This window comes from Aptenodytes forsteri, unplaced genomic scaffold, assembly GCF_000699145.1.
Source record: "Aptenodytes forsteri isolate BGI_AS27 unplaced genomic scaffold, ASM69914v1 Scaffold264, whole genome shotgun sequence".
Lineage (NCBI taxonomy): Eukaryota > Metazoa > Chordata > Aves > Sphenisciformes > Spheniscidae > Aptenodytes > Aptenodytes forsteri.
In genome coordinates, this window is record NW_008795936.1 from 2121578 (window position 1) to 2134397 (window position 12820).

General features: G+C 37.5%; 1 protein-coding gene across 1 annotated transcript in view; it reads left to right on the forward strand.

Annotated features, from left to right (window-relative positions):
* Positions 1–11612, forward strand: part of BARD1 (BRCA1 associated RING domain 1) — a 50342-nt gene extending 38730 nt beyond the window's left edge. Inside the window, exons 9-11 of the mRNA XM_009285140.1 lie at positions 848–940; positions 10248–10345; positions 11051–11612. Of these exons, the coding sequence (XP_009283415.1) occupies positions 848–940; positions 10248–10345; positions 11051–11380 (521 nt within the window). The 3' untranslated portion in view covers positions 11381–11612. The remainder of the gene's footprint in view (positions 1–847; positions 941–10247; positions 10346–11050) is intronic.
* Positions 11613–12820: the final 1208 nt, after the last annotated feature.

The window sequence follows — 12820 nt, forward strand, 5'->3', positions numbered from 1 at the left end:
TGCACTTGGCCTTGTTGAACTTCATGAGGTTCGCATGGGCCCACCTCTCAAGCCTGTCAAGGTCCATCTGGATGGCATCCCTTCCCTCCAGCATGTTGACTGCACCACACAGCTTGGTGTCATCGGCAAACTTGCAGAGGGTGCACTCAATCCCACTGTCTCTGTTGCCGACAAAGATGTTAAACAGCGCCGGTCCCAATACCGACCCCTGAGGAACGCCACTCGTCACTGGTCTCCACTTGGACATCGAGCGGTTGACTGCAACTCTTTGAGTGTGACCACCCAGCCAATTCTTTATCCACTGAGTGGTCCATCTGTCAAATCCATATCTCTCCAGTTTAGAGACAGTCCCTCCTATTAGTTTTTATTTAGAGTGCTGCTTTTCCTGTTTGTGAAAGAAATGCTAAGGTAATTTTCCCCTACCATCTTTCACACCCTGATTACTACTCCAGAATTGTGAGTTGAGTTCTGTTAGCTTTGTGTTAAAGCAGTGAGATCGCATGGTAAGATTCCTGTCAAAATTGAATATAACTTTAAAAGGATTGAAAAAAAAATATACTATCCTATAAACTGGAGCCTCCTCTGAAGATTTAAGTGATAGCTTAGAACAGTAAAAATGTGACTTCTCTTTTTCACAGCAAGTATATGTTGAAACCCACAAAATTTCTAATAGCACTTCTACTTACTCATATCTTAGTCTCAGAAATCACATACTTCTGTTGGAAAGAGTGGTTGATAAATTATTATAGTCTGTTTATTCTTTAAATGGTGATTGATTGCTTTTCAGCCAGGCATGGTTCTGATTTCTATGTGATTTTTAGTTCTACTGATGTAATCTTTCTCCTAGTAACTCATCTTGTTATCCCTGATGTTCCAATGCCAAGTACTGTCAAATGTATGATGGCGGTTCTGACTGGATGTTGGGTCCTCAAGTTTGAATGTAAGTATTAAATATATGGGATTCTTCGGGCTTTTTAACCAGATATTGTAGATGGGATTGCAGAGAAAATTTTCAACAACTGCCCTAATTTCAAGACTAACTTAACATCAAGCGTGGGGGTTTTGTGTTTTGATCTCCTGAATGACAAGAGATTTAATTAAATACTACTCCTCCCTTGGCAAATGTGTGCATTTCATTATTAGATGTATTGGGTAGGTCACACCCTAAGTATCAGTGGGGAGTGAATTTGTTCATTGCTACATTAAGAGTGATTTGGAAGATTATGGAAAAAATGCTGGGAGAGGAGGAAGGAATTTATTAAATTCTTGGATTTCTTATCAGCAGCTTCCACTGAAATTGATAGGAAACTTTTGCTTGCTTGGGGTATGTGATCAGAGCCTGTAGGAAGGTAAGGTGTTACCTATTTACCTATAAGCTGAGATCTGTTGAAAGTTTTAACTTCTAACCAAAGTTAGGCTGTCAGCTGATCATAACCTCTGTTTGTACTTTCTACTAAAGTTCTCTATTTGAGAAAATTGTCAGGCTTTATGCAAGCACAGGCTCAGGCAGATCAAATGTATATGTAACTTTTGATACCCATTTCTGTACACACCGAGCCCTGCAGACTGGAGTGCTCTTCAACTAAAATAGTAACCTCCAAGGAAAGATAACTTGCATAGTGTCTCCTTAGCGTGCAAGTAGTTTCAATGTCATCTTTCACGCAATCTGTAATTTTATACAGTGCATGCTTTTTTGTATAGCTGTTCTGTGGACTTACACCCCAAATTCTGCTTTTTATTCATTCTTTCTAATGTATTTCTTAGTATGTGCTTTCACAGTAGTTGTAAAAGCCATCTTCTTCCCTTTGACCTTTATGGTTAAGTCCTTTTAGCTAGCAAGTACGCTACAAATGAGTTAATTATCCCATGGAAAACTCACAGACAAATTTCAGTCCAGTTTTCTACTGTGTGACTAAACATCAGAATATAAGGATTCTTTAATGATCTAAATTTTCCAGTCACTAATGTTTATAAAGGCACTGCTTAAAGCTTCACAAGATGCATAGTAGTTTTTCAAATAAGGCACATCATCAGACTCTTTGAACATTGGACTCTTCTTTCAGGGAGTTCATTTGGCTTCCAGATAGTCAGTGGACTTGTTCCATGCTTTTTTTAAAGGGTCTGTTGAATTAGTGTCCCCTCAGAGATGTTTTCTGCGACACCTGCAGTGGCAGGTGTTTGTTGCCTTTTAAGCATTTGTAAAAGGAAAACATCTTTGTACTGTGATTCTTACAAATAGGAGTAGCTTCTTGTTGAATATGTAACATGGAGAATCATAGAATCATTAAGGTTGGAAAAGACTTCTAAGATCATCGAGTCCAACCATCAACCCAACACCACCATGCCCACTAAACCATGTCCCTAAGTGCCTCATCTACTCGTCTTTTAAATACCTCCAGGGATGGGGACTCAACCACTTCCCTGGGGGGCAGCCTGCAACGTTTAACCACTCATATGAGAAATACTGTTTATGCTTAAGCAAGCAGATGGATTTAATAACCTCCAGACACTTTGTTGATAAGCAGAAGGGAGATGGTTTCCTGTTTGGAGGTGGGGATGCACCAGGAAACTCAGAAGGCCTAGAAGCAATGTTTGAGTTGTGTAATTGGAAAGGGTGTGTGCGGGTGCTCTGGAACGATATCCTGTTTAACTAAGATGGAATAATCCGTTTCTTTGGTGAATCACTTGCAGGTTCTTGGCTTCACTCAGTTCAGGAGGGCTGCACGCCTTCTATTATATGTGCTAGGGTGGTTTTCCTTTATTTCATTTTATTTTCTTGCTAGTCAGATGCTTAGAAAGCTTCAGCTGAGTGGTAGGGAGATTAAACTCAGGTCTCACTAATTAAAATCTTTGTGGAAGAACTTTTATATTTAGAAGTGATTGGAAAAGAAAAAATAAAAGTGTGGGGGTTATTCAGGGAATATTTTCATATTTTTTTGTTTGCAGCTGAGTTTTATTTTATGTTGTTAGTACTGATTAGTACAATCCTGACTGCTAATGCTCCCAGCTTAGTAAGCAACGTACTACTTAAAAGAGAGTGATTCTCCTCCCTAGTGGGAAATGTTAGTAATAACTCGTGGGGTCTGATGCAGCTAAGTGCCTATAATTAACAGCCCCACTCCATCTGTTCACACCAGTCTGTTATTAGTCTTCTTCAGAGTCATTACAAGTTAAAGATTGTTATAACAAATAATGGGACTCCTGCTGATGGAACGTTTGTCTAGGAAAAAAGAGGTCTTTGATTTTCTTTTCCATAATTTCTCTCTTTATTTATCGTGGCTTTTTGACTTCTACTTGGATAAGTTTCCTTAAATGTGATGCAAATAAACTTCCAAAAGTGTGTGCATATTCTGGCTTGCTTCTGTCAAAGCCACTGCAAATAAATTGAAGGAGTTGCTTATAGTTCAGTTCTGTAAACCATTCACTTAAAGCAAATTCATGTTCAAAAACTTCACTGAAGTATTTGAAAAAACAAAGCTCATTGTAGCACTTAATGAAATGCCGACTATGTATAAGTATTTGAATTTTTTTTACTACAAGGTAAGCTGCATTTGACGGTTATTTCTAAAGTTATATTTGTAGCCTACACAATTATACACCTTTTTTTTAAAAAACATTGCATGCTTGCAAAAAACAGTATTTAAGAGTGTATTTCTTATGTTAACTCTTCCGTTATAGCAGGCTTTCAAGCTGTGTTTCTCTAATAAAAAGCAATTTCCTTCTCTTGGGTGATTCTGTGATGCTTCTGTTTACCTGTGTCTATACACACAGATATAGCATCCATTAGTATCAGTAGAGAGGTAATGTGGAATTTTCCAGCAGAGTTTGAGCTAAATGTAATAAGGCCTCTTAAGTATTAGAGAGCCAAGATTTAAATATAGCTTCAGTTTTGGGGCTCCCTTTTGTCTTCAGGTGGAGGATTGGGATGAAAGGATGTCACCACTGAGCAATATTAGATCTTCACAGAAGAAGAATTTCACATTACCAGTTGTTCTGTATTTTCCATATATAATACACTGTCAGCAATATATCAACTTTCAAAGCAGCATAGAATTCAATTGAGACACTGTTGTCAGCGTGCTCCTTGCCCTTGGCCATACCTTTCATTGGTTTTATTATTTTATTGCCTTCATTATTTCTGGGACAGTAACAGGGCACAAAGTAGCATATCATTATCCTTCTGCAAGTAGGCTGAGGCAAAGATTCAAATATCACTATTTCCTCTATGCTTTTTGTAGAGCATAGAATAGTGTAATTAAAACCAGCAGAAGCCTTTAATAGCTTTTCAGCTTGTTTTTTCTTAAACTGATTGTCATCTGTTAAAGAAGGGAATGAAAAATGATCTCGGTAATGATATGCATTGAAACAAGCTTGTGTCAGTACTTGCAGCAAAGTATCTGGAAGAAGTCTAAGCATTTGATTGCTTATTCCTTCATTTGTTTTGCTTACCTGGAGCAGCAGCAATGATTCAGCTCTGATCATTTAAAAGAATGCAAAAAACCCCTGGTTTTCCTGTAAGGACTTGGAACAATTGGGAGTTGACTAGAAGAGCTAGGGGATTGAATGACTGACATCTCAAGGCAAAAACATCTTTCTGAATTTCTTGGAGCAATATGCCCATCCTTGTTCAGGCTATTAGACAGGAGAAGTACAAAGCTGTTGAGCTGACTGTGTCTCAGGCTGGACTGTCTCTCTTCCATGCATAAACATCTTTTAGATTAACAGGCTGATACTCAGCAAAGCCCTCCCTCCTTAAAACAGCTCAAAACTTCTGGTCAGTGGAGTTTCATGCCTGTTTTGCAGTTGGAGACTTACTTCAACTGCCTCCTTTTACAAAAGGACTCACAGCTCTGTAGGAGGTGGTAGAAATATCTAATGTGCGTATGCGTGTTCTAGTTGTATTGGGTGTACAGCCGAGGGGAATGTTTCACATCCACAGGGTCTGAACTTCTGCACTCCCAGTGTCTGCACCTTCTGGAAAGGAGGAGGGAAACAGTTTTACTTCAAAGTTGGCACAAATGTAGACTGTGAAGCTTGCTGGGGTTTGCGGCAGAGAAAATGGGGGTGAGAAGGTCTTAAATGTGGAGTTTGCCTTTGTCTGCCAGAGCTGGGAAGTGGGCTGGTTTGAAGTAAGGTCTAGAGGAAAAGGAAACCATGTTTCCACTGCTCCCTCTGTTCTGTTCTGTGTCATCCAGATACTCAGTTTTTCATATTTAGAGAGTCCTTTTGCTCTAATTCATTTTTGGTTTGAAGAAAACATTGCATTAAGGAAGCCCATTGTAAGGAAAAGGATGGGAAATATTACCTCATGCATTTAAAAGCATGTGATGGGATCCAGAGGATGAACACTCCCAGTGGAATTTAACCTGACCTCTGCACCTCAGGAATGGCTACCTCCAGTCACTTTGATTAGTCTGGAAAACAGCTGTGGCAAATAGTGGTTTCTTAAAGAAGATATGACACTTGGTTTTTTTTTAAGTGAAGTAATGATTTTCATATTACATGCTCCTAGCTTCTGGGAATTGATGTTTAAGGACTTCCTAAGCATCTGCTCCATCATGTTTAATAAATGTCACCTGGATTAACTTGTTAACTACCATTCTTAAGCAGATTCGTTTTAGTCTCTGCAGCATCTTGTGTAACTTCCATGTGTTGGAAAAAAGGACTGCTCTTCTTTCACCAAATGAGACCTCTACCTCACTCCATGAAAATCTGTGATTCTAAAGTTACTTTGTAAGCATGTAAGAGACAGTAGAAAGATTTTCTGTGCTGTAGCAGAGACCAGTAATGTTGTTGATGAAAGCAAATTGAAGTTAGCCATGCCAAATTCCCCTAAGGCTTTCTCTCAGTCCAGATTTCTTCCTCTTCTAGCAAAAAAAAAAAAAAAAAAAAAATCTCATCAAGCTTTACTCAATCTGCATGCAAGTCTTAAAACCCAGTGCAAACTGAGCTGAGGAGGTTTCAGTTGCAATCTCTACTACATCTTGGATGTGTAGTATTTTATCTTCTTTGTTGCTATTGTGTGTTCCTAAATTACTTTTAGCTGTTCTAAGAGATTTTTGGGACTAACCTCTGCTCTTTGCTTTATTAATGCAAATCCAACAAAACTCCAGTAAGGCTAATTGAGTTACTGAGAGCTACCCCTGGGTATCTGTGGGTGATTACAACTTGTTCTTGGCAACCAGTTCTTTTTGTACTTCATCCTGCTTAAATTGTTTTTGCTGATGCAGTTAGTTTAATCATAAATGAATAAGACTTACATGAATAAGGTTTATAGGGCTCTGATGTTAAATTTTGCAAATAATGATTTCTTTATTTCCAGTACTAGTAGCTACAGTTGTATCAATTAAGGTCAATTAACAATACTGTTAGAGTGGGCACCCTTTTAACCTGCTTGTTCCTTATACTGGAAGGTGAGAAGGTAGGGGCAGCTGTTCAGTGAAGTAATAAGGATCAGCGTAAGTAGTGACGCTTTACTGATCTTGCTAATGAGGGGGAAAAAAAAAGCCGTATTCTCCTTGCCAAATGTGGTGGCATCAAGCTAAAATGTGGTTGTATTAAGCTAAAACCTTTTTCTGCAATATTTTCTAGGGACTTTAATGCAGGCTCGGTTTTTGCTAGAATTTGGTGCAAATGATCTTGTTTATATCTACAAATTGCAAGTGTGAAATCAGCTATTTAAGGGCTTTTAAACTTCTAATGGTCTGTATTTCTAGGGAAGAACCTTGCCTGACCCCTCTGCACATGTGATCCTGCTCCAGTACGGTCTTCTGTCAGGCAAGCTTTATTAATGAGTGCTTGCACACTTGAACTGGGCATTGCAAAACAGCTCTGGTCCATGTGAAATGGAAAAATGCCACTTGCCTTGGTATAAGTCTTACCCTTTTGCGGGTAATTGATCCAACTACTGTGATTAAACTAGAAGGCCATTAAAGCGTAGTTGCAATAATCACCCTCTTCTCTTTAGGGAAGAGAACATGTTAAATGAATAAACTTGATCAACCTCAAACCTAGACGGTCCACAGCTCTTACTGGCAATAGTATCAAGGAATAAATCAAGATTGGCTGAGATCCTGCATAAGTTGAATGGTCTTATTTTATTTTTGTAACAGAACAGACTAGATTTTTTTAGTCAGGCTTGCCTGTAAAGAATGCACAGACTGCAAATGTGGGAAGGAAAACAATGTAACCTTGATCTTTACCTCCTTCTAAAATTACAGGTGTCCTCTCAAAAGTAAGTTTATTTTCCCCTCCATTTTCAGAGAGCTTCTTTAAGGATGTCCTTGTCCTTCCAAGATTCAGTCCTGTTCTGAAATTTTTTTTTTGCATAAGTACTTAAGATGTCCATCTCAATTTCAGAAGGGGGGTGGCATAGTATTGATGGTGTCCTGATCACTTTGCAAGTCGGATAATAGCAATTTTTTTTTTTTTTTAGTCCATTCATTTGACCAATGTCTTGGCATCAGGTTCTCACTGGTGGCTTTTCAATACAGTGCCGAACAAATTCTGGGAATCAATTTAACATGGCTTCTGTTTGAAGTGAAAGGGCGCTATACCTCTGGCTTAAATATGAGTGCTGTGAGGTCAACAGAGCTTCTGGAAATGCCCCTGTAAAAGTAGCGAGTGTTATACCTTTGAGTACAGTATGGAATTTTATTGTTGAAGTATGTTGAAGCCTGAAGCACCACCTCTTCTGAGCTTGAGGATTCAAATGACTTTCTTTCCTCTCTTGCTACCTGCACATAGACGAAGTGTTAGATGAGACTGCTTGAAATGTCCCTGAGCACACTGGTTCCAAAAAGCATTTGTTCTTATCTATCAAATATGACAAGACCCATGAGTCAGAGCAAGTTCTGCTTCCACATCTTGCATGAAAAATATGTTTGGGAATTGAAAATGTACAATTTTTCCGTCACCAAAGAACATAGTCTGTTGTTCCACAAAGTTGTGTGTGTGTAGGCCTTACAGTGTTGCTTCTTAGCTTATTTATGTTAGAGAAACACCTAGGCACTGAGAACTTATGTTCTTCTATGTTCTTTATTGCTTTTTATCCTACCTGGAATACATAGCCTTTGTGCCACGTATCTGTTAAGACACAGGTCTGTTCTGATTCTAGCTGGTTAAGAAAAAATAAAATTAATGAGAATGCTGATCATACAGACACTAGCTAGACAAATGGTCTGTTTGCAAATTTCCAGTTTTTCAAGGAAACAAATGTTTATCTTGTGGTTCTTAGATACACTGAAAATAGGACACATGTAGATGAGTCTCTTCTTTCTTTCTTGGAGGATTGTCATTACGTGTGACAGGGAACTTTGAGGCCTCCAAATTCCTTGGAGGACTTGGCAGCGTAAAATGGACAGACATATGTATGCAAAACAGACATAACCTATTTTCATTTTCTGCTAAAATAGACATTCCACTAACATTAGTCACTTTCATGACTCTTTTTTTGAGGGAAGTAACAGTACAAAGAGACATCAGGCTCTTGTATTCATTCAGTCTTTTATTATTTTCATATCATATTTGCTTCATTTACTGATGCTGGCACTGGGATGCTCAATTTGTGATGTCCTCATTGTATAAAAACTCAGGTCCGTAGTGAAAATCCTTGAAATTGAGCTTTTGATAGTAGATTGAAGTAAAACATGCTCTTAATGAATGGACGGTTTTGTTCTTAAGACTAGATGAGACAGTTTTTCCTTTATTGTAAGTGGCATCCATTAACATCTGTATTTTCTTGGAAGGAAAGCACAGCCTTGTAAATTAGAGGCAAATTGACACAGAAGTCTTGTTGAGTTGTGATGATAAAAAAAATAAATATTGAAATAACTTTTAGATTTATTTTTGAGTTATGAGTACTTTGAAAATAAGTTCTCAGTAGTCATTGCTGTTATCAATAATGAATATGTAGGTTGCTTTTCTGGAGAATACATGACTAGGTTGCCCTTCTAGTTTTGTAGAAGTTTGTGTTAATTTTTCTTGAAAGAATGAACAAGTGCAAATAATCAACCCAATACTTGTACATGGAGGGAGATATACATTGTCATAGTATTCAGCCAGTTGTGGTTTTCTGTATAGGTTTATCTTTTTTGATGTAAGTACATTGGAGGACTTCTAGTAACTAAAATATGAATTCCCATTGCATTTTGTGAGTTTGTATGAACTGGTGGTAAATTGCTAACAGTTGGCTTTCAAGATATCTCCAGATTAGATATTCCTATCTTTCAGCTGCCATGGTATCCAAGTACTTTTTTTCAGTGATACTTCATAGTCTTGTGCTTTCTTGCTTTTTAGGATCAACCCCCCCACATTTTACGTCTGATTTTTAGTTTGTTTTTTTAAATACCGTGGGTTTCATATTTACACAGTAGAAATAAGTTGCCTGAGTAAGAAACACTGTGCAAGGAGTGAGGTACTACTTTAAAAGTTACAACCTTGACAACATTGTAAATCCTCATGGAACAGTTTTCAAAATCAGCTTTGCAAACTTTCTTGTGTAATTTTTATTAATGAGTACAATGGATGTGCAGGCAAAATGTTCCATCCTTGAATGGGTGACCACAGCAATTTCTCTTTCCAAAGTGAGGTTAGGTAGTACGTTTAACTGATGTTAGCGATACGTTAGCATCAGCACATTCTGTATTGGAAAAAATAACTAGCCTTAAAACAAGGTAAAAACACGATGACTCTAAAAGACAATCTCATTATGCAGCAGTGGTAACAAAAATGAATGCCACTGTTAAACCCTAGCATAAATCTCCAGTTTGTGCTGATCTTGGAGACCTTGAAATCCCATCTGATTTGTTATTTGAGGCCATAGCTGTTTGGAAACAGCTTTGTGCTTGCTTTGTAATTGCTCTTTATGAGGCAATTGCTTCCATTTCGTAACTGTGGAGTTGGTTCTACATGCTGGCTTTAAGCTTCCGAATGATCAGCAATTTGACATTTGACATTAAGTGGTTGACCTTAGTGGGCAAGAGGAAAAGCTAATAATTCCTAGCGTTTACAGCACTGATTTTAGTGTGATATTCCTTCTCTCCATCTAACTTGCATCTTCAACTGCTGTTGTAATTTTTTTCAAGTTTAAAAGCAAATTGCTAAAGCACACAAGCTTTGATGCTATGTTTTGCATTGTGGGTAATCCTTTTATTTTAGTGCAACTCTTTAATCCCTAAAATGACATGCAAGCCTCTGTTAAAACATGGGATCTCTAATCTTTGCCTGCCTTATTGTGGTTTTTGTAGGGGTACAAGCCTGTCTACAAACCACAGTACGAGAACAAGAAGAGAAGTATGAAATCCAAGGTGGCCCACAAAGAGGCCGGCTCAACAGAGAACAGCTGGTGGGTTTTATTGCTTGAGACAGATTATCTTAATGACCTCTGGTTCATGCATTTTTGCCCTTTGCCACATGTACAGGTGCAGTAGATGTAAAATTTTAATGTGGTCTTGTACAGAAATTTGATTATGTGCAAGGTGATCGAAAGAACTGCAAACACCCATAAAGCCGTCATTTTTCTCTACTAATGGATATGTTGCTATAACCTTGTCAGAGGGAATGCTATGTTACATTCGTGGAAGAAGCTGTATGGGACAGGAATTGATGCTGCTTTGGCCTTCTCTGCTCAGCTTTAGAACCTAGTTGAAATTATCTGAAAGTTGAAAGAAAAATGTTTTTATTACTTCTTGTTTCCATATAGGGCCACTTTTATATTTAACTGGGTTAATTTCTGGTTACTTTCTGGATTACACTGGAGAATTTCATTAAACGTATTGTAACAGTAGCTGTAAATATTCCTAGCGCATAGTTAAACCCTGTTGTGCTGGAAAATATTTAAACATGGGCAAGAATTTACCATGTAAGCAAGCTTTTCTTGATTGCATGTTTATACTGAGGACCTTACATGTTAAGTTACTGTTCTAACTTCCAGTGTTGGTTATTTTAAATTGTATGTTTTTGTAGGCACTGATAGTTCCTTTACACTTTTTTCCTGTGTGCTCACTTGTGAAGTCCTGTATTTATACTTTTTTTTTTCCCCTCTACTTAGCTGCCTAAGTTGTTTGATGGATGCTACTTCTATTTTTTGGGATCTTTCAACCGTCACCAGAAGAGTGATCTTGTGGAGTTGGTCAGAGCAGCAGGAGGACAAATTCTGGTTAGGCAGCCAAAACCAGACAGTGATGTGACACAGACAATCAACACAGTGGCATACCATGCAGAATCTACTTCTGACCAGAGATTTTGCACTCAGTATGTAATCTATGATGTATCTTCTAAATTCAAGCCAGAGAAAATTCGTCAGGGCAAAGTCTGGATGGCCCCCTCCAGCTGGCTTATAGACTGTGTGATGTCATTTCAGCTCCTGCCTGTAAAATGAATATCAATGTCTGAGAGCAAGGTTTAAAAATGCGGTGAATCTTGAGCAGTTGGAACACTCTGGTAAACACCGATCTGTAGCTGTGATTTATGTTTTGCACTTAGGAATACAGGAGAGCTTTGACCATTTAAATGAGTTACTAAGATCACTGATGTGCTGGAATAAATGAACTTATAATGGAGGAGAGAAATATACTGCATTGAAAAATGTGCCTTGGGTTATTTAGTATGCTTTATTTTTGCATTTAACTTAAGTGTGATAATCACTGACATTTTTTAACTAAGATTTTGCAAAATGAAACCTTTTGCATTCTTGATTTAAACCAGCCCTTCCTAGGTGATAGAGCATGACCCCATTTCTTTTCTGTTTAATATCCATTGACAAGGATCTACTGTATGTGTCAAGATTTCCCAGCCAGGCAAGAATTTGTATTTTTTAAAAAAAGGACTCTATGCATTTGAACATAGTCATTTGCCTGCATAGACGTATCTTTTGTCAAATGACGTGATGTTTCTTACAACTTCTTACAACTGAATTTTACAGCAAGTTTTTTGCATGGATAAGCCTTGTAGAAATTAGAGTAGAGCTAATGGCTTGAATTCATTTGAAAGTAGACAATTTTGAAAACACTATCTTTAAAAATCTTGATCTGATAAAAATCTTGGTCTAAAATTCCTTATTTGTAGCAAGAGTAATGCTTTATTCACTCTGTCCTCTTTCATGCTTTTAAATGTGTAACTGGAATTCGATCTATTTTCTAAAGTTTTCTAAGCGTCAGGATCCTTATTAAATTATTAAAAGAAAACATATTTCTGTAAGTATGGATGGTTGCTATCATGGTTACTTTAATGAAACAAATTTAACGATCACAAAAGAATTATGCCTCACTTTGCACAATTATACTTAAACTTACCTGGCTACATTGGAGCAATATTTGATTCTTTCGTATTTGTTACAATAAATTTTTAATTCATTTCTCATAATTAATCATAAGTTATTGTCAGAATCTTACTTCCTCACTCTATGCTCTTATGTAATGTCTTGCATCTTTTGTGTTTGTGAATTCATAATTTAAAAATGGTGTCTGGTAATAATATACAATGGGAAAGATGGTTGTGGGATAAAACAAAGTTTCTTGTGTTTGCTTTTGTATTGCTTGTAATAATAAAGCTTATGGTGCCAGTAAGTTTGGAGTATCTTATTGCATGAGCTTAGCTGCAGAATAAGTACGTAGTCTGTATGTATCTCAACAGGTAAATGGAAATGTAAGTACTTTTTCTGTGAACTTGATACAGCTGTGAAGATACACTGAAGAGCCGCTCTTGCAGGTGGATATGTAAGAGACGGTTGTTTTCTGTAACCATTGCCGTTGGCAATCCTATACCAATTTTCGATATGCTCTATAGAACTCTTAGAGCTATACACTTCATGTATAACAGG